Source organism: Mobula hypostoma, chromosome 18 (genome assembly GCF_963921235.1).
Source record: "Mobula hypostoma chromosome 18, sMobHyp1.1, whole genome shotgun sequence".
NCBI lineage: Eukaryota > Metazoa > Chordata > Chondrichthyes > Myliobatiformes > Myliobatidae > Mobula > Mobula hypostoma.
The window spans coordinates 19,521,837-19,541,771 of record NC_086114.1 but is presented as its reverse complement, the minus strand read 5'-3'; the positions used below and the strand labels follow the sequence as shown (position 1 = coordinate 19,541,771).

Genomic DNA, 19,935 nt, shown 5'->3' with positions numbered 1-19,935 from the left:
CTATTATCATGTTATGTAATCAGTCTTGCTATTATGAGAAGAGACTTGATTGAAATTTTATAACAGTCTTGGCAGGTTTGCTATTTTGAGGATGTTTTCTGTTTTGAGGGAATCTAGACTAGTGATTACTGTTTTAAAAGTAAGAGATGCCCATTTAGAACCAAGATAGGGTGCTGCATTTTTCTCTTAGCAGGCTGAGAGTATTTGAAAGTCTCTTCTTCAAAGCACAGTGGAAATAGAGTCTTAAGTAATTTTGAACACAGGTTTTAAGAAAGTGTGAAAGGTTACTGTAGGTGACAGGAATATCAAGTTGAGGTTCAGTCAGATCAGTTGTGATCTTGTTAAATGGTGGGGCAGTCTTAAAGGGCAAAGTGAACTACAACTGCTAACCTGCAGGTTTTAGGGACCTGTCAACAATTCATTTGAATTACTTTGGGAGTAACAATTCATTTGTGTCGGTAAAATCTGCTTTGAACTTTATTATATCTGAGATCTCATGAAAAGTAACAGATTATGAAAATTGCTCCCACTGATGATATTTTTTCAAAATATTATCTTCACTGTGCTGAATAGCAGAAATAGAAATCCATTTATGAATCCTCTGCTTTGATAGGAGGGCATTTTATGACAAAGGTAGAACCATAATAATATCATCCCTTTTTTGTTGATTTGAAATTTGAATAATCAGGTTAATGGAGCTCTTAATAGTCCTTTGATTTCTTTCAGAGCACAGCACGAGGATCTGAAAATGCCAGTCCCGAGTCATCTTGTTCACCTCACGGTTTAGGATGGGCACAGCAGGGTCAAACTTTAATACGACAAAATGCTTTGCCGAACCCACTGTCCTCTATATCTGTATTGAAAAACAGGTAGGAACTATATGAATTTTCTAGGCCTTTTATTGTTGGCATTTAAATAATTAACAGTTAAGATCTTCAGTAAGAATTACAAAATTAACTAATTTACAATGAGGAATCTAAAACTGAAAACTAATTATGACAATGTAATAATGTTCTAACATGTGCAGTATGTTAACATTAAGTAGTTTTCACTTCAGCTACTGATTTGTTCTTTTGGAGATGTTTTGAAATTGTGTAATTCAAATAGACAGCCACGTGGGGAGTATTACGTGCAATTGTGGTCTATCATGCTGTAGAAGGGATATGATTAAGGTGGAGAGGGTGCAGGAACGATTCACAAGAACATTGCTTGCTCTGGTGATCTTTAGTTATAAGGGGAAATCGAATTTATTTGGGACAGAAGGAAGCTGAAGGGGTGGCTTTATAGAGGTTTATGAATTTGAGGGCATTAATAAAGGTAGATGGTGACAGTCTTTTTCCAAGGGTAGGGGAAAACTAGAAGGTGTGGGTTTAAGGGGAGAGGAGTAAGATTTAAGGGGATCCGAAGGAGCAGGTTTTTCATACAGAAGGTGATGGGTAATTACAATGTATTCTAGAGAAAGTGGTAAGAAATGGGTACAGTTATTAGACAGTGAAAGATCTTCGGATATTTTTATGGATTGAGAAGAGTAAAAGTACATCTATTATCAAAGTATGTATGCAGTATACAACCCTGAGATTCCCACAGACAGCCACGAGACAAAGAAAACCATGGAACTCATTCAAAGAAATACATCAGCCAACCCCCATCCCCCCCATGTGCAAACAGCAACAAAAAAGAATGAGTGAAAAACAATATAAAACAAAATCAAAAAGATAGGAAATGTTTAGAGGGATATGAGGCAAATGTAGGTAAATGGGATTAGCATACATAGACACCTGGGTCAACATGGACTAAAAGGGCCAGTTTCCATAATGTATAACTCTGTGAAACAAATAAGCTAATAATTGTGATTTTATTTGTGGATGTGTTGTGCACATATTGGGAACAAATGTATTAGGTATACAACCAGTTTTAAATTCCAGATATGTCAAGATTATTTCCTTGGAATGTAATTATAAGCAAAAATAAGAGACATTGGCAGCACACGTACAGAATTAACCAAGGGGAAAAAAAAAACACAGGGTTATTGTGAACAGTGTTTTGTTAAACTAAAGAGTGAATACAGTGAAATCCCCTCAACTTTAATATCCAACCACAGTTATTTTGGGTCAAGGCTGGTGACCAAAACCTTTAGATAACACGGTAATTTCAGAATTTGCAATTAATGTGAATTTTGGTAGTGTGATGAAGAGTGAGGACAACAGTGGGCTAATGGGACAGCTGGGACTTAGGCGTTGAAATTCATTGTAGCAAAATGTGACATTATGTAGTTTATTAAAAGAACATGAAGAAGTATAAGCTCAATTTTGCCACTTTAAAAGGGTGCAGGCAGTGGAGTTGTTTGTGGACAACTTAATTGAAGATGGGTGTATAGGTTAACTAAACTGTTAAAACCCAGCATTCCATCTATTATAAATAAAAGCAATAAACTAAATTTGGAATGCACTGCACCCATATTTTATCTGTAGATCATGCATAAATGCCATTTTGCAAACAGTTTAATGCAAAAGCTTCATTTCAGTAGAAGTCCTGTTCATTGCAAAATTGGACTAGGCACTTTGGGGAGCAGTTCATCTTATTATAGCTGACGTTTTCCTCTTTCATTCTTTCAAATAATGATTTCATTGATAATCAACACATGTTCATTTGTGCTTTATGGACAGAAATAAGAGCAATAATGTGCAACCTCTAACTGTTTTAACTTCCAGTAAATGAGGACTAAACCCTACCGAAGGTTGCCAAGGAGATGTAAATTAAAGGTCTCAACGGAGACATCAATGTGTGGATCTGCTTGAGTTTCAAATACATTTACAGCTCATTGCTGGGTTCACCATACTTATTGCAGCCATGTTCAGCAGGGGGCCATGATGTGACACGTTACTTTGTTGAATAATGAGCCCATCCCTTGCAGTAGTTTGCAGGCTGCTTGGGCATTTTAAGGTCGGACGGGAGGAGGGGAGGGGGCTAGTGTATGGTATACGGATGTTAGGGATACATGGCCAGACACATTAGAGGCATGTGACACGCTGCCTGTGACTGACCCTGTCTCCGTGGCAGCCCTTTCTGCTGCAGAATTGTAGTTAGCTTGGGAAGGAGTCTTTCATGAGACCCACCTCTCATTGTTCCTGGTGACAGAGCCACAACACTTGCAATCTCTTGTGGCTGTTACTACTGCAAACTGTGCAGCTCACTTTTTAATACAGCAGTTGGAGTCATAGCCACCCCATTATTTTTTTAATTATGTAAATTTTCCCAGTTTACTTTTTCACATCTCCTTGTGATGTTTTAAGGGAAAATAGAGCACTGAGTAATGGTGATACACTATTACTTGACATCAAAGGTTTCAAAGGTACATTTAATGCCAGAGAAATGTATACAATATACATCCTGAACTGTTTTTTCTTTGCAGCCATCCACGAAAACAGAGGAGTGTCCCAAAGAATGAATGACAGTTAAATGTTAGAACCCCAAAGTCCTCCCCTCAGCTCCCCTCCGTCCCGCGCGTAAGCAACAGCAAGCAATGATCCCCCCTCCCCGCACCGGCAAAAAGAATTATCAGCATCCGCGACCGAGCACTCAAGCGTGCAGCAAAAGCAACAGCAAAGACGCAGACTTGTAGTACTCCAAAGACTATGCATTCACCCAGTATTCAACATACCACAGGTTCTCTCTCTCCCTAATAAGGGAGAAAGAGATGTCTCTGTTTCACAGCGAGAAGAGAGACATAACAAACAACTCGCTGGTTTACAATGTTAAAAGTCCTTTGCGTCACTTTTTCTGAGCTCTGTGCCCAAAGATCTCGGGTCTCTGGGCACACAGCCAAAGATCTTCCAGCTCCCATGACACACCAGTCCGCGACACCAACCTTTGATCTGCCCGTTTCCAGAGTCTGGAGATCCTAGGCCTCCAAAGGGAAGCCGGACTCTTAGGCCGCACCCTTGGCACGGCCAGTTGTGACACCCCAAGTACGGGTCCCAGTCCCGTAAAGAATCGAAGTCAGCATGTAACTCCAGGTCAGGGTCTTCAAAAGAACCCTGAAAGGAAAAAATAGTGATATTAAAGCTGGAAATAGAGCTGTTTCTGAAGGTACAAGCAAAGGAGTCACCGTTTAGCACCAACAGTGCAAAAGCAAGGTGGTAGTGCTACAGTATATCTTTTTTTAGAATACTGGTTTATCCTAGATGGAGCAGTAGTTCCAAGTTCAAGTTTATGGTTTTAAGTTTATTATCATGGGTATTCATATGGTAAAAATAACCACAGGTATTAGCTCCATCTGATGTACTGCAGCAGCAGCAGCACAGTACATCACAAACCTGACAAACGTAAGTTAACATAAACGTAACACAGTGGTTAGCACAACGCTTTATAGTATAGTATAGTATAGTAAGATAAGGTTTCAATTCCTGCTGCTGTCTGTAAGGAGTTTGTATATTCTCCTGGTGACTTCATGGATTTCCTCCAGGCACTCTGGTTTCTTCCCACATTCCAAACACATATAATTAGGGTTAGTAAGTTGTGGGCATGCTATGTTGGTGCTGGAAACTGGTGACACTTGCGGGCTGCTCAGTGTAATCCTCACTCAATTGACACATTTCACTGCATGTTTCGATGTACGTGTGACAAGTAAAACTAAGCTTTAATACGTAACAAAAACAATGACACTAGTGCAACTTGTAGGAGAGAAAAAAGTATAGTCTAATTCCAGCAACATACATCAAAGTTGCTGGTGAACGCAGCAGGCCAAGCAGCATCTATAGGAAGAGGCGAGTCGACGTTTCAGGCCGAGACCGTTGCTTGAATTTCCAGCATCTGCAGAATTCCTGTTGTTTAGTCTAATTCCAGGCATCTTGTTTTAGAATGTGAATTTATTGGCAAAGATCAGTTGGTATTTTGTTGTATGGTTTCAGAAGTGAACAATTACTTTTATGTGAAATGAGGGAAAACTAGATAGAATTGTTTAATACTTTTTTCTGGAAAATAGTAGATGCCAATGTCTGGAAGATCAACATCCAGAAGTCATGCATTTTGGCAATTGGATAAAGAACTGGAGGCATTATGAAGAAATACTTTATGCAGTCTGATTAAGATGAGCTGTTCAATTCCATTTGGGATGGTTGAAACAAGTTCATTCTTAGCCCTTGAAAAATATTTGGACAATTAGTTGAAAGAGAAGACACAGGGTAAGAGCAGGGAATGGGAGTCACTGGATTACTGTTCAGAAGAGCTGATGTAGACTTGATAGGCTATTGTAACGCATACTAAGTATTGGAGAAATTTAGCAGGTCAGGCAACATCTTGGAAAAGGAATAAACAGTCAACATTTCGGGCCAAGTGACCTTTCATCAGGACTCAATGAGTCGACTGTTTATTCCTTTCCATAGATGCTGCCTGAGCTGCTGAGTTCCACCAGCATTTTGTAAGTGACACTCTGGGTTTCTAGCATCTGTAGAATCTCTTGTGTTTATGGGTTATTGTATTCCGTTTCTTTACACATCTTATCCTTCCTTTCAGTGAGTCATCAATGACTGTAATTGAAGAAAACCAGAGCTTCTGCAGCCAGCTACACAGTCTGATGCAGGAAACTCTCTCAGAACAGAAGTGCAGCATATCTGTAAGAATTATTCCGTACTTTAATCGTGACAGTTTCAGTTACTTCATGTATTTTTGTCATTTTCTTTTAGGAGGGACTGTCCTATTTTCCTGTTTAGACTATTGAGATTCCCTTTAAAATAAAAGTTACCATTTCATTTTGTTTTCTGAGACATATCTTGAGAAATTTGAGAGGCAAGTTGTCTTTACACATAGGGTGATATCTGAAATGTGTTGCCAGAGGCAGTGGTGAAAATGGATACAATTAAGAGCCACTTAAGTAGGCAAGACGCAGAAGGATACATTCCTAATACCAACAAGTAAGATTAGTGTAATTGGTCATAAGGACAGGCACGAGCATGGTGGGCTGAATGGCCTGTTTTGTGCTGTATGACTCTGCCTCTCTGACTTGGATGTTGCAAAGGAGAGCCCAATGACATTTAGTGTGAGAAATAAGTTTATAGTTCATTATTTGACATTTCAGATTCACCCTTTTTGCAAGGTTTCTTGCTGCCACTAAAACATATGCTGTTGAGCAGCTTTTGAAATTTAAGGCTGTTACTACAGTTTGTGTATCCCTTAACTGAAATTTCAAAATCCAAAAACCTCTGAAATCCAAAATTTTTTGAGCGCTGACATGACATCAAAAATGGAAAATTCCACAAGCCTTGGAAAGGTTCCCAGGAAGTGCGCATCATAGGTTGTTCTGAGAAGTGAACTCACATGTATAATGAACAGAAGTTAATGAAAAATAGAAAAAAACACTGTATAAAGCAAAAAATTTTGAGCATTTTGGAAAGGGAAGGAGAGCAGCCAGAGGTCTTGTAACATATTGTGACATAGGAAAGAGAAGCAAAGAGGTGCTGAAAAGACTATATACAGAGTTAGGTAGGAAGCTGAGAAACAGGACCTTCAGGATTTCTGCCTGTGCCACGTGCCAGTGAAGGTAGCAGTAGGAAGATTTTGGCACATTAATGCGTGGCTAGGAAGCTGGTGCAGGGGGTAGGGTTTCAGGTTCTTGGATCATTGGGATCTCTTCTGGGGGAGGTATGCCTTGTTTAAAAGTGACAGGTTGCACCCGTACCCAGGGGGGGACCAATATTCTCACGGGCAGGTTTGTTAGAGTTGTTGGGGAGGGTTTGAGCTAATTTGACGGGGGTGAGAACTTGAGTGAAGGGACTTAGAATAGGACGGATGGTAAAACTGTCAGACTGTCAGGAAGGGCAGGCAGATGATAGGACAAAATTGCAGCAAACAGGGTGTGTATCAGTGCATTAGCGATGCAGAATCAAAAAGAGATGAAGTGTTATATCTCAATGCACGGAGTATAAGACATAAGGTGGATGATCTTGTTGCACTATTACAGATTGTCTGGTATGATTTTGTGGCTATCACTGAATCATGGCTGAAGGATGGTTGTAGTTGGGAGCTGAATGTTACAATGTTGTATCGGAGGGATAGGAAGGTAGGCAGAAGGGGTGGCATGGCTCTACTGGTAAAGAATGGCATCAAATCAGTAGAAAGATGTGACATAAGATGGGAAGATGCTGAATCCTTGTTGGTTGAGTTAAACTGCAAAGGTGAAAGGACCCTAATGCAGTTATATACAGGCCACCAACAGTAGCTGGGAATTTAGACCACAGATTACAACAGGAAATAGAAAAGGCATGTCAAAAGGGCAATGTTATGGGAGATTTCAACATGCAGGTCAATTGGGAAAATCAGGTTGCTAACAGATCTCAAGAGAGTCAGTTTGTTGAATGCCTATGAGATGGCTTTTTAGAGCAGTTTGTTGTTGAACCTACAAGGGGATCAGCTATACTGGATTGGGTGCTATGTAATGAACTGGAGGTGATTAGGGAGCTGAAGGTAAAATAACCGTTTGGAGGCAGTGCTCACAGTATGATTGTACTCAACTTAAAATTTGATGGGGTGAAAGTAAAGTCTGACATAGCAGTATTTCAGTGGATTAAAGGGAATTACAGTGGTATGAGAGAGAAGTTGGCCAATGTAAATAGGAAGGAGATGCTGGCAGTGATGACAGCAGAGCAGCAATGGCATGAATTTCCGGGAAAAATGAGGAACATGCAAGGGAAGTCAAAGCTAATGTAAAAGCAAACTTAGTGGGAGGATTTTCAAAGCTTGCAGAGAGTAACTAAAAGAATTATTAGAATCAATGTTGAAAGGCCTAGACAGAGTAGCTGTGGAAAGGATGTTTCCATGGTGAGGGAGTCTAGAACAAGAGGGCACAGCCTCAAGAGAGAGGGCGTCCATTTAAAATAGATGCAGAAAAGTTTCTGTAGCCAGAGGATGGTGAATTTGTGGAGTTCATTACCACAGTCAGCTGTTGAGGCCAGGTTGTTGGGTATATTGAAGGCAGAATTTGATAGGTTCTTGATTGGACATGGCATCAAATGTTACAGGGAGAAGGCCGGGGAGTGAGGCTGAGGAGAGTTAAAAAATGATCAGCCATGATTGAATGATGGAGCAGACTCAATGGGCCAAATAGCCTAATTCTGCTCCTATGTTTTATAGTCTTGTACTCTAAAAATGAAGATCCCGATTGTGTGCTGAAAGAATAGATTTGTCAGCGTCAGAGTGAACATATCCCGCCTAAAGGTATGCTGATCATGAAACAATCACAGATCTATCACGACAGGCAGGCTGGTTGCAGAAATTATTCAGCAGGCTGGTTGCAGAAATTTAAGAAAAGGCATATTAAACTTTTTTTTAATTTAAGAAAATTTTTGAGGTATAGTACTGTATCTGCTGATCATGAAGCAGCAGAGAAATTCATTGACGTGTTTACGAAGATCATTGCTGATGAAAATCTAACACCAGAACAAGTCTCCAATGCTGTTTGTTTTCATGACTTACATAAAACCTAAAATAAGTAAAATACAATTTACTCTAACTTTTTAATCAAAACATGGCATCCTAGATGGAGACTGAAAGCCTGCCATTGTCGTTGTTGTTCAACACTGATTCGGGTATTCTCCCGATGCTGCTGTGCTGCTTTGTTACCCTGTACACATTATATTTTAGTTGCTTTCATAATATGTAATTATTTTTATTGTTAAGTACATATGTGTGATGAACAAGTGTAAGACAAAATCTGCTTATCTGTAGCACGTAAATTCAGTCGAAAAACGATGGCGATCCAAAGCTATCTCATTATATATTCCAAAATCTGAAATCCAGAACACTTCTGTTCCCAAGCATTTTGGATAAGGGGTACTCAACCTGATCGTAAAATAGATTAAATGATTAGTTTTGTTATGTTCTAAACATTTTCACTCGAAGTAATATATTCATATCAGTGCTATGTACAAAAATGCAGAATACCTAGCCAAGCCTGCAATTTGTATTGGGCGCACACAGGAGCAGTCTGATACCTTGTAGTATCTTGAACTCCGACTTGCGCTGTTTAGTTAACATGAAGGTTTATCAATATTGTAACTAAGCACAGATTTTCAGAGTGTAAGAAAAGACAGCATGCTTGTTTGATGGATGAAGTGGATGAAAAATTGATTTTCTTCACAGTTCACAGTAGTCAGCATCCATTAACTATTCTTTTTCAGTCTCTTGATTGGAGTTGGCTTGAAGGGATGGTATCAGACAGACCCTGAAATTCATATTTGGTGTGGCGGTTGATTCCTTGAGCCCTGATTGCCAGAAGACCATGAATCGGTGTGGATTTGCAGTGGTGAATGCTATGAAGAAGAATCATATTTCTGGAGCTGGAAAATGAATCCTTCTATCTCTCAGAAGTCTCTTGGTGTTTTAGTTCCACTGTTTCTATTCAGCTGAGATAACACAAGAATGTGCTGAACTTGCCAGTATGCTGCTGCTTTATCACTTTGTCACTGACTGTTTGCTTTCAAATCACAGTTACTGCAGTAACAGTTTATAAAGTTCTCTTAAATATTTTTCTTAGGCTTACAAAATATAATAAAAACAATAAGTGATGGAACATTCATATATGGCCCTGTCAGCAGATGAAAAGATAAAAATATAGATTTGCAATTTTTATACATTTTATTAGAGTGTACATTCAGATGTTTTAATCAGCTGCTGATGGACAGGATTTACAGCTTCTGCCTTTTAATTTCATATTTTATTTCACTTATTACATCACTATTTATTCGGTGTCCAGTGTGTTTTTTTTTCAAGTTTCCTTTTATATTTTGTGCAAAGTCAAATAACAGTCTGAGTTTTAGTTCATTATTTGGTATTTTGTGGAAATGACCATATTAGGTCCATCTTCCCACTAGCTGATTCGAGGAATGTCACTGAGGGAAACATTCTTGTTACAGCTGAATGTAGTATGTTGGGTTGTAATGAGGCCAGAGATCACAGAACCACATGATTTATTTAGTTTAATTAGTGCAATGGATACCATGGTTTCCAAAAGTCCCTAATGTGGTCTGAAGTGGGCGCCAATATTTAGCGACATTCTCACTGGTCATATTTATAATGTGGATCTGACTATCAGCTTTTAATTCAGATTTCCAAATGATTTCTTTTACGAAAAAAAATAACAGATGAGTTTCCTGTAGCTGCTATTTCATCAAATAAAATGGTGGGTCTTTAGGTTTCCTGTCATTTCAGTTTCACCTTTGAAAAGGGAATGAAATATTGAAAAATCCCTAGCTAGAAGCTGCACTCTTTTAAAGGGAACAATTTGCCATTACCATCTACCAAAACATTAATTTGCTAGGTGTGGCAGCCTGAACAGTTTGTCAATTCTTTTTAAAAACTTACATCAATTTTGTGCTAGATTTTAAAGCTGCTCTAATTTTAAGATTGCATTTATAGTACTTTAGAAGATTTGGCTATCACGATTTTTAAGTTGAAGTTAACCCTGCAATTGTTTTAATAATATTTTAACCATCCAACTTTAAGATTGCTGTTTTTTTTTTAAAAAGATGGGAGATTACATTTGCCACATCCTCTTTCCCCGTCTTCCTATTTTTTAACTGAAAGAGTTGGTCATTATTGCTCGTTGTTGGTTTAACACAGCAAACTAAAAAAAAGTAGAACCTTTTTTTTCTCTATCTTTGCAAAGTAATCTTGAATCAATAGTAAAAATGAGGTTGGCTTATGCCCTCGTGCACATCTTATTTTGTGCATTCCCTATCTGATGTTATATCCTACTACTAAATTAATGCAAAAATAATAAATGCCATAATGTTTAACATGAGAGATTCTGCAGATGCTGGAAATCCGGAGTCTCTCACAAACACACAAACACACCACCACCATCACCACCCTCCACCTGGGGGAACTCAGCAGGCCAGGCAACATCTATAGAGAGGAATAAACAGGACAAGATAAAGGGCCTTGGCCCGAAATGTCAACTGTTTATTCCTCTGCCTAGATGCTGTCTGATCTACTGAGTTCCTCTCGCATTTTATGTGTGTTACCATAATGTTTCCTTTTTTAGTATCCTGTTCAGTCAGTCATTAAACTAAGATGTACTATATCTATGATATTAAAAATGAAAGTATATAAAATAATTCTTTTATTTTTAATTGATTAGTACATATTGAAACATTTTCTGAAGATGAAAACATATCTGGCCATGAGGTGATTCAGTATGAACCATTGAATGTTCACCTGCAAATTATTTATAACTTTTGTTATACACGAAGTTCTAAGTACAGAATATCATTTTCGTAAAATAACCCATTGGATTACAAAAGACAAGATGCCAGCTCAACAGTTAAATCTTGAAGCCTGATGCAAGTGGTCCAATTTCCACGCACCAAGATTTATAGGGTTGATTTTGGATGAATGATTTTTTTTTTTGTTCAGCTGACTTCCCTTTCTTATTTCTGCTGACATGCTCTTCAAGGCTGGATCTTGAAATGTGAAAAGCTTCTTAATTTTTTTTCTCAGTTGCTTCTGCCTTTCTGATTTTTTAGGGGTCGATTTACACTAAAGATTTGATTTAACTGCAGATTGTGAATTGAAATGTATGTCATTTTTGTTTGCAATATCATTTATGCACATGATGTACAAAGATTTGAAAGGAAAAAGTTCTTCCAGTAAATTTATAGACCAAATGATTTTATAGAAATTCAGTTGTGTAAAGCTTTTTCTGTTTTTGGAATTGACTTTAACTGGGGTGAAATGTGTTTGTGACAATTGCTAGATTGTTTCCCATCACTGGAAATTAAACCAGGCACTTTCCAGAGTGAATAACTTTGCATGCCTGATATGATGTATGTATCCCATTGAATGGTTCTTTTGAGGATTACTGGGGAAACTAGATCAAGTTTTGCAGGGACAGCCGCCACTGGTGGCGGGGGGGGGGGTCTCATCGGGCAACTAGATTTAGATTGAGGCTGGTCCTTGCTACACAACACTGATCGCTGCCCCATGCCCTTCAGTCCTCAATGCTCCAATCGGCACAGTTCTGTGACCCCAGACTCTTACCCCTGACCTCTGTATCCTTTCTTCTTGAGCTTGCCTTCCTCACTGACATAATCTTTACTCCTGGGTAGCACGTTTTCCGATTTAGAAGTGTGTCGTGTTTAAATGTTTCGGCATGGACTCGATGGGCCAAACGGCCTGTTTTGTGCTGTAGTTCTCTATGACTGTTGGGGTTGAGAGGGAAATGGATCAGCTATGATAAAATGGTGGAGCAGACTCGGTGTGCCGAATGACCTAATTCTGTCCCTATGTCTTATGTTTTATGCCCTTTCAAAAGTCTTGGACTTTATGTGTTCTTGAAATTTCCAATGGACAGGCAATCTAAATAATGATATATGTAACACTGCTGTAATCTAATTGGTGGCCTAGCATTTCTAGGCCAATGTGTATTTACTGAGATCGCTAAACAATAACATGACAAATATTAGAATGTTAGGTTTATTTTAATATCTTGATGCTAATCTAAATCTTTTATGATACACAGATTTAGCAAAGCCAGGTGTTGCGCTTCAACTAAACACACTGGTATCCTCCATAACACAGATTCTGTTGTCAAATCTGTATGTTTAATGTTGTATGGCAGCTTTGATTGCACATTGCACTTTTAAGATGTCACATTGTTTCAATTTTGTTTTAATTTTGAAATATGTTCAATTTACCTAAATGCTCATATTCAATGTAGACATGATGGAGTGTACTGCCAGACGTGCTTTAACTATATGATCTGTTCTTCTCTCGGATTTGTGAATTGAGGGATGTGTCCATTTTCTGTAGTCCCATGAGTTTAGATTTTGTATTGAATTAAACTTAAAGCATTTCTTGAATGTCATAGAATGGAAAAAATGCATATGTGCCAGTGATAAATGATTTTATTTGTAAATAGACTTTGTACAGATTTCTTTAGGCCATAACTCAAAAGTTTTGTGTTTTTCTAGCTATTCAGCTATTATACACCATAATGATGTTGTACTATTGTTCCTCTTTCAATTACATTTGTATTTATGCATCTCTTAAGCACCAAAAGCAAGGAAGACCACAGTTTGTGATGCTTGTTTGTATCATTGAACCAGACTTCTGTGGTTGAGAAAGCCCCAGTGCAACAGATTTTTCACTTTCCCACACAGGTTTCTTGTCATCATTGAATACAATGGACAACCACCAAATACCATAATTTAAGAGGCCCTATTAAAAGCCCTCATTCCAACATTGTGAATTATCATCCCATCCCTTTCCAATTTCCTCTTCGTTGACAAAATCATTCATCTTTCTGTTGCTTCATTAACTCTTTGACTTTTCTAAAACTTTGTTTACCCCCTTTACACATTTAGCACAATACTGAAGCCTCTGAGTTTTCACAAATTGACTGCAGAATCATTCCTTTTGTCTGATCAGCGTGAGATGCCAGCCCTAAGCTGACTCTCCAATTATATCCAAAAAAAATTACTTCCAAGACCTTTTCTTCCTCAATAATTATTACTTCTAAGTGTTCTTCATAAGTCTATCCTTGACATCCTCCTATTTTTCAGCTCCATCCTCCTTGCCAGAGACAGAAGGGATCACAGTGTCATTTTCCCCGTAGACTGAAGACTCCTGGCTGTATTTCATCACCACCTTGCCTGACCTTTTCAATACTGTTAGATGTTCTTGTCACATTTACATCCCCCTAGCAACCACCTGAGAATGAAAATGAATTTTCAATCTCGATGCCCCTTTCGGCTCCTGACTACATATCTATTCTATTGCTATCATTTCCCATTCCCATCACCACCTCCACCTTGCCTCAGCCCATCTGCTGCTGAAGGCCTTATTCATGCCTTTATTACCTTTTGGAGCCGACTATTCCTGAAGAGGCTTGCATCTTTTAGCTTCTGTAAACATGGGGTTACCCACAACCCTGCTTCTTTTGAGTCACCCATCACTCCTGTACTTGCTCTCAGTTAAGCAGCAACTAAATTTCAAAATTGATGTAATTTTCCAAACAATTAGTCCAAATTTTCTAAAGGATAGTAGGTATTTAAAAGAGGAAGCCTTGTCCCTCCTCTCGTTAATATCCATCCTTTGCACCAACCAAGATATCACTGCTCTCTGTTTTTCCCTACTTTATCCACTTTGGGTGGGAAACCAAATCACTAAACTCTGGAATACTCTCCCTAATTCTTTCTGCCTCTCCCTCTTCCTCATTTCTATTCCCAGGCATCCCTTAAAACCCATGTCTTTGACCTTACTTTCTTAAAATCCCTTAAGTGGTTTTTGTCAAATTATGTTTGGTAATAGTCCCATAAAACATCTGGGGGATGTAACTTAAATGCTGACACTCTTGTCTGTGTAGATCTGGTTATGTGCTCTGATGGATGTTTCAAAAGATGCAAGATACAAGTTGCTGTGGATTTATTTTAAACTGACAGAAAAGGAAAACTAGTTACCAAATTTAAATAAAGTTTAAAAACTAAAATAGTATTGTTCCCTTCCTATAGATCATGTTTTTATTATCACCTTCTTCCACCCTTATTTGCATTTTTACCGCTTCCTGTTCAGATAATTCCTGACTACCTGTTGATAATCTGTAAACTGAAGGTTCATTAGCTGACTCATTTTGAGATGAAGGCAAAAAGAAAAATCTTTGGAAATAGGGAATAAAAGGGCAAACAGAGTTATTTTGCAAGTCACTTCAAGCCCCAAGAGCTGACTGCTGATTATAAAATTGAAGTGACATGTACATCTCACTTGGAGTAAATGGCTAATTCAGTTTCCTGATGTTTGTTAGTAACAGTGAGGTAGGTTTCATCAAACTCAATTTATATGCTTGAAATGCTGAGAATGTTTTGTATGTCATGGGTGGCATGGTAGCTTAGTGCGATATCTTTCAGTGCCAGCTATAAGATCAGGGATCGGTTTTCACTGCTCTGTAAGGAGTTTCAAGCAACGCACATAAAAGTTGCTGGTGAACGCAGCAGGCCAGGCAGCATCTCTAGGAAGAGGTGCAGTCAACGCAGCAGGCCAGGCGGCATCTCTAGGAAAAGGAGTTTGTATGTTCTGCCTGTAACTGCTCTGGTTCCTCCCACATTCCAAAAACATATGGTTAGGGTTCATGAGTTGCGATGCATGCTATATTGGTGCAGGAAGCCTGGCAACACTTGTGGGCTGTTCAGCACAATCTTTGCTGATTTGATTTCACAGAAACCATGCATTTCACTGTGAATCAATGTGCAAATGATAAATAAAGCTAACCTTTATATTTTTAAAATATTTAACAAACTTGGACAGAGAAAGGATGAACATTTCAGGTTGGTGATATTTTGTCATATACATCAAGGTGCAGTAAATCTTGTTTGCATGAAAGTCACAGAGTAAGTGGTAATAATAAATACAACAATTAAGTGCATCAAGAGCAAAACAATCACTGAGAGAAATAGAATTCAAGTTTAGTTGTCATTCAACCGTACATGAATACACAGCACCAGGCACGTGTAGCACATAGAAGGTAGCAGAAAACGTGCAGACATGCAAAAAAAAATACAGCCCAAGGCCCTGAGTCCATGGATGTTATCAGCAAGAACAAGCCTGCAGCTGTCTGCAGACAAGTGCAATCCAGCTTGACTTCCACAGAGTGAATACTAGAGGGCAGCACTGACGCCAACACGGACGCTGGCCACACCGCCTCCAGCGTCATCTCTTCTGGGCAGCTGCAATGGACAGCACCGTGACGTGAGGCCTAATCCTCACCACAACCATCAAGAGTTCAGGAATGTGGCAGCACCACCAGCAAGGAAAATTGATTTATTGTTGTCATGTATTGCAGAGAGAATAGTGCGACGCTATTACAACTCAGGGTGTTGGAGTTCGGAGTTCAATTCCGGCATCCTCTGTAAGAATGTATATCTTTCCATGTGAGCGTGGGTGCATTCCAAAGACGTACTGGTTAATCGGCCATTGTAAATTGTCCTGTGATTAGGCTGGGGTTAAATTGGTGGGTTGCTGGGCAGTGTGGCTCGTTGGGCCGGAGGGGCCTGGTCTGTGCTGTATCTTTAAAATAAAATAAAACACTGTCCGTACTTATCAATTCACTACAAGGTGCATTGAGATAGTACAAGAAAAACAATAAGAGTGCAGAATAAAGTGTTACAGTACAGAGGAAGTGCAGATAGTACGTTGCAAGTCCACAATGAGATAGATTGCGAGATCAAGAGTCCATCTTTTTGTAATAACTTAGTGTATAAGTTAACTTATTGTATCAGCAAGATAGCTGTCCTTGAGCCTGGTGGCATGTGATTTCAGGCTTTTGTATCTTCTCCCCGACAGGAGGGGGAAAAGAGAGAATTTCTAGGGTGGATGGAATCTTTGACTATGCTGGCTGCTTTGAGGAGGCAAAAGAGTTCATGGAATGAAGTCTGGTTTCTGTGAATTGCTGTGCTCTATCCTCCAATAGCGTCACAGAACACCACAGCACAGAAACAGGCCCTTTGGTCACCTAGGTTATGCTGAACCATTAAACTGCCTAATCCCATCAACTTGCACCCAGACCATAGCTCTCCATACCTCTCCCATCCATGTACCTATCCAAATGTTGAAATCAAACCCTCATCCATCACTTGTTTATACAGCTCATTCCACACTGTCATCATCCTCTGAGTGGAGCAGTTCTTCCTCATGGACCCTTAGACATTTCACCTTTCACCCTTAGCCCATCATCTTTCCTTGTAGTCACCAAATCTCGGTGGGAAAAGCCTGCTTGCATTTACCCTATCTATACCCTTCATAATTTTGTATAGCTCTGTCAATTCTGCCTACATTCGGTGGAATAAAATCCTAACCTTTTCCTATAACTCAGGTCCCAGCAATGTTCTTGTAAATTTTCTCTGCACTCTTTCAATTTTGTGTATATCTTTTCTGTAGGTAGGTGACCAAAACTGCACATTTCTCCAAATTTGGCCTCATCAATATCTTATGCAATTTCAACATAACATCTCAACTCCTGTACTCAATACATTGATTTATGAAGGTCAATATGCCAAAAGTTCTCTTTGTGACCCTATCTACCTGTGATGCTATTTTCAAGGAATTATGGATCTGTATTCCCAGATCCATCTTCTACCACACTTCTCTACCCTACTGCTTACCATGTAAGACCTAGCTTGGTTGTCCTCTCAAAGTGCAACACCTTACACTTGTCTGTATTAAATTCCATCTGCTCATTTTTCCATCTGACCGAGATCCCACCTCAATCTTTGATAGCTTTCGTCAATGTCTACTACACCACCAATCTCGGTATCATCTGCAAATTTGCTGATCCGGTTTACCACATTATCATCCAGATCATTGTTAAACATGACAAACAACAACAGACACAGTACTGACACCCTGCAGCACAACACGAGTCACAGGCCACTGTCTACTACCACTTTCTGACTTCTCCCGCGAGGTCAATGTCTAATCTAATTTACTACATTATCTTCAATGCCAAGTGACTGAACCTTCTTAATCAACTTCACATGCGGAACTTTGGCACAGGCCTTGCTAATGTCCACATAGATAACATCAACTTTCCTGGTAACTTCCTAGAAAAATGTGATACTTTCCATAATGCATTGATAAAGATTATTGAGGGTCAAAGGCAATGTGCCAAATTACTTTAGCTTTTTGAGGAAGTAGACATGCCGATGAGCTAGTACATGCTAGTGGTGATACTCGCTCCTCGGAACTTGAAACTCTTAACCCTCTCAATCTCAGCACTACTGATGTAAACAGGTGCATATTTACCACCCCTCCCTCCACTTTTCTGAAGTCGATAACCATCTTTTATTTTGCTGACAGGGAAGGAACATAGAACAGTGCAGCACAGTTGTGCCAGCCTATATAAACTAGGCAGCATGGCAGCATAGTGGTTAGCACAATGCTTTACAGTACAGTCGAAACAGGTTCATTTCCCACGTTGCCTGTAAGGAGTTTGTATGTTCTCCCCGTAACTGTGTGGGTTTCCTCCGGTGCTCCAGTTTCCTCCCAGAGTCCAAAGACGTACTGGTCGGCAAGTTAATTGGTCATTGTAAATTATCATGTGATTAGATTTGGATTAAATTAGGGGATTGCTGGGCGGCGTGGCTGACTGTATCTCAATAAATAAATAAACAATCAATCTAATCCTTCCCTCCTCCTCTGCTCAAACCTCTCCAGTTTACTGACATGTTGCCATGTCACTGGCCATTCAATCTCCTTTCGGAAAAAGATGATTGATTCAATCATCTGTTAGCAGTGTGTAAAAGCCGTTGACACCAGTGGAATTAAATTCCTGAAGATAGGATGGAAAACTCCCTTGATGCAGAAGAGAAGGTGATAGAAGAAGAATTGAACATTGGATTGAACTCAAAGGCGATGATGTAGTTCATTGTGGATTGGTACTTTTCTGGAGGACATTGGCTTTAACTGTGCAAATGTGAGATTTGGAGAAAGGATAGAGGGAAGTGAAAGGAAAATGAATTTGGCAGACTGTTGGGCAACAAAAAATTGTTGAATCACATGGTTCTTGACACAGGAAAAAAGAAAATGTTGGGATGAAATGGAGCTGTGAACCAGGACAAGTGTGACAGGGAGGTGGTGCTGCTGAATGTTTGTGATGATCATAGTTGTTGCCCCCCTCTTGGTTAATCACCAAAAATAAAAATACTCAAAACTACAGTGAGGATGGAAAATAAATTGAAAGAGGTTCAAAAACAGAGAAGAATGTATACCAAGAGGTGAAACTTAAGAAAATCTGACACCCAGTATTTAATTTTTCTTTTGGATTCATGTTCGCATCAACTTCTTAGCCAAGTTCAACATCTCCTCTTCAGAATTCTCATTCCTTCCTCTAACCTCTTCCCCTCTCTGGATCTTTTCATTGTGTTAACAATGTGAGAAAATGTAATCTGCTTGCACAATGTTGATGATCAAAGAATGAAATAGAGAAAAGCTACTGAGGAAACAAAATACACTTAAAACAAAGTGTGTGTCCAATTGGTGTTGTGATCATGTCACCAGTCTTTTAAAACTAATAACCTTCGCAGAGAATCACAAGGTAGATAACCTGAGGAAGACAGTATACTGGAAGGTGATTCTGACAATCATTTGCCCTTCTGTAGAATAAGAGCAATGAAAATAATTGGGGACAAAAATAATTTATTCTTCTCAACTTTTTAAGGACTTTATAAAATCACTAACTTGAATTAGGATTCAAAAAACTACAAGAGATAATGCTGTGATTTTCAGTGGAGTTGAAGCTTCAAAATATATCTTAAGAAGCATAAGAGAACTTTGAAGATTAATTTCTGTCCTTGGTTGCTATATTACCAAAACAGAAAGGAATTTGACCAAAAATATTAGGTCTCTCTTTCTACGGACACTGCCTGATCTGTTTTTCAGAATTTCACTTTCATTCCAAAACAGGCACCTCAGATTTAGTTAATCGCCAGTGTTAATTGCCGAAGTATCGATGATGACTAGAAGCAACACTATATCACATGTGGTTATCATTGCTGTAATTGGATACTGTTGTCACCCTAAATTAATTTGTCTTGTCATTTTATCAAAGCAGGACAAATTTAGCTAACTGTCTATTAAAATTTAATGCATAATAGGTTTATGACATTTGATAGAGAATACTGATTGATTCATTCCTGGGGAGGAAATCTTTAAAATAATGTTTTAGTCAATTTTTTTTTTTGATGTACTGTCTGAAGGGAAGCACCGACAAGCATATACCTGTCTCACATATTCACACTAACAACCTGCTGGAATCCTGGTGATGGGGTAGAAAAGAAAGGGAAGTTTGAATGCATGGTCTGTCACCGGGTGTCCCATTAATTGTTCAAACAGTTGCAAATGATGAAATGCTGCTAAGTATTGTAGTAACTATCAATGAATGAAGTTTCTGCC

The 19,935-nt window shown here is 39.0% G+C and overlaps 1 protein-coding gene across 4 annotated transcripts in view; it reads left to right on the top strand.

Moving 5' to 3' along the window:
* Positions 1-14,999, top strand: part of chuk (component of inhibitor of nuclear factor kappa B kinase complex) — a 96,653-nt gene extending 81,654 nt beyond the window's left edge. For 3 of the 4 annotated variants that reach the window (XM_063070512.1, XM_063070514.1, XM_063070511.1), the window contains 3 exons: positions 727-869; positions 5,515-5,614; positions 9,174-14,999. In XM_063070512.1, the coding sequence (XP_062926582.1) occupies positions 727-869; positions 5,515-5,614; positions 9,174-9,221 (291 nt within the window). In that variant the 3' untranslated portion in view covers positions 9,222-14,999. Of the gene's footprint in view, positions 1-726; positions 870-5,514; positions 5,615-8,127; positions 8,212-9,173 lie in introns of all 4 variants that reach the window. The other variant, XM_063070513.1, reaches the window with a different exon arrangement.
* The last annotated feature ends 4,936 nt before the right edge of the window (positions 15,000-19,935 follow it).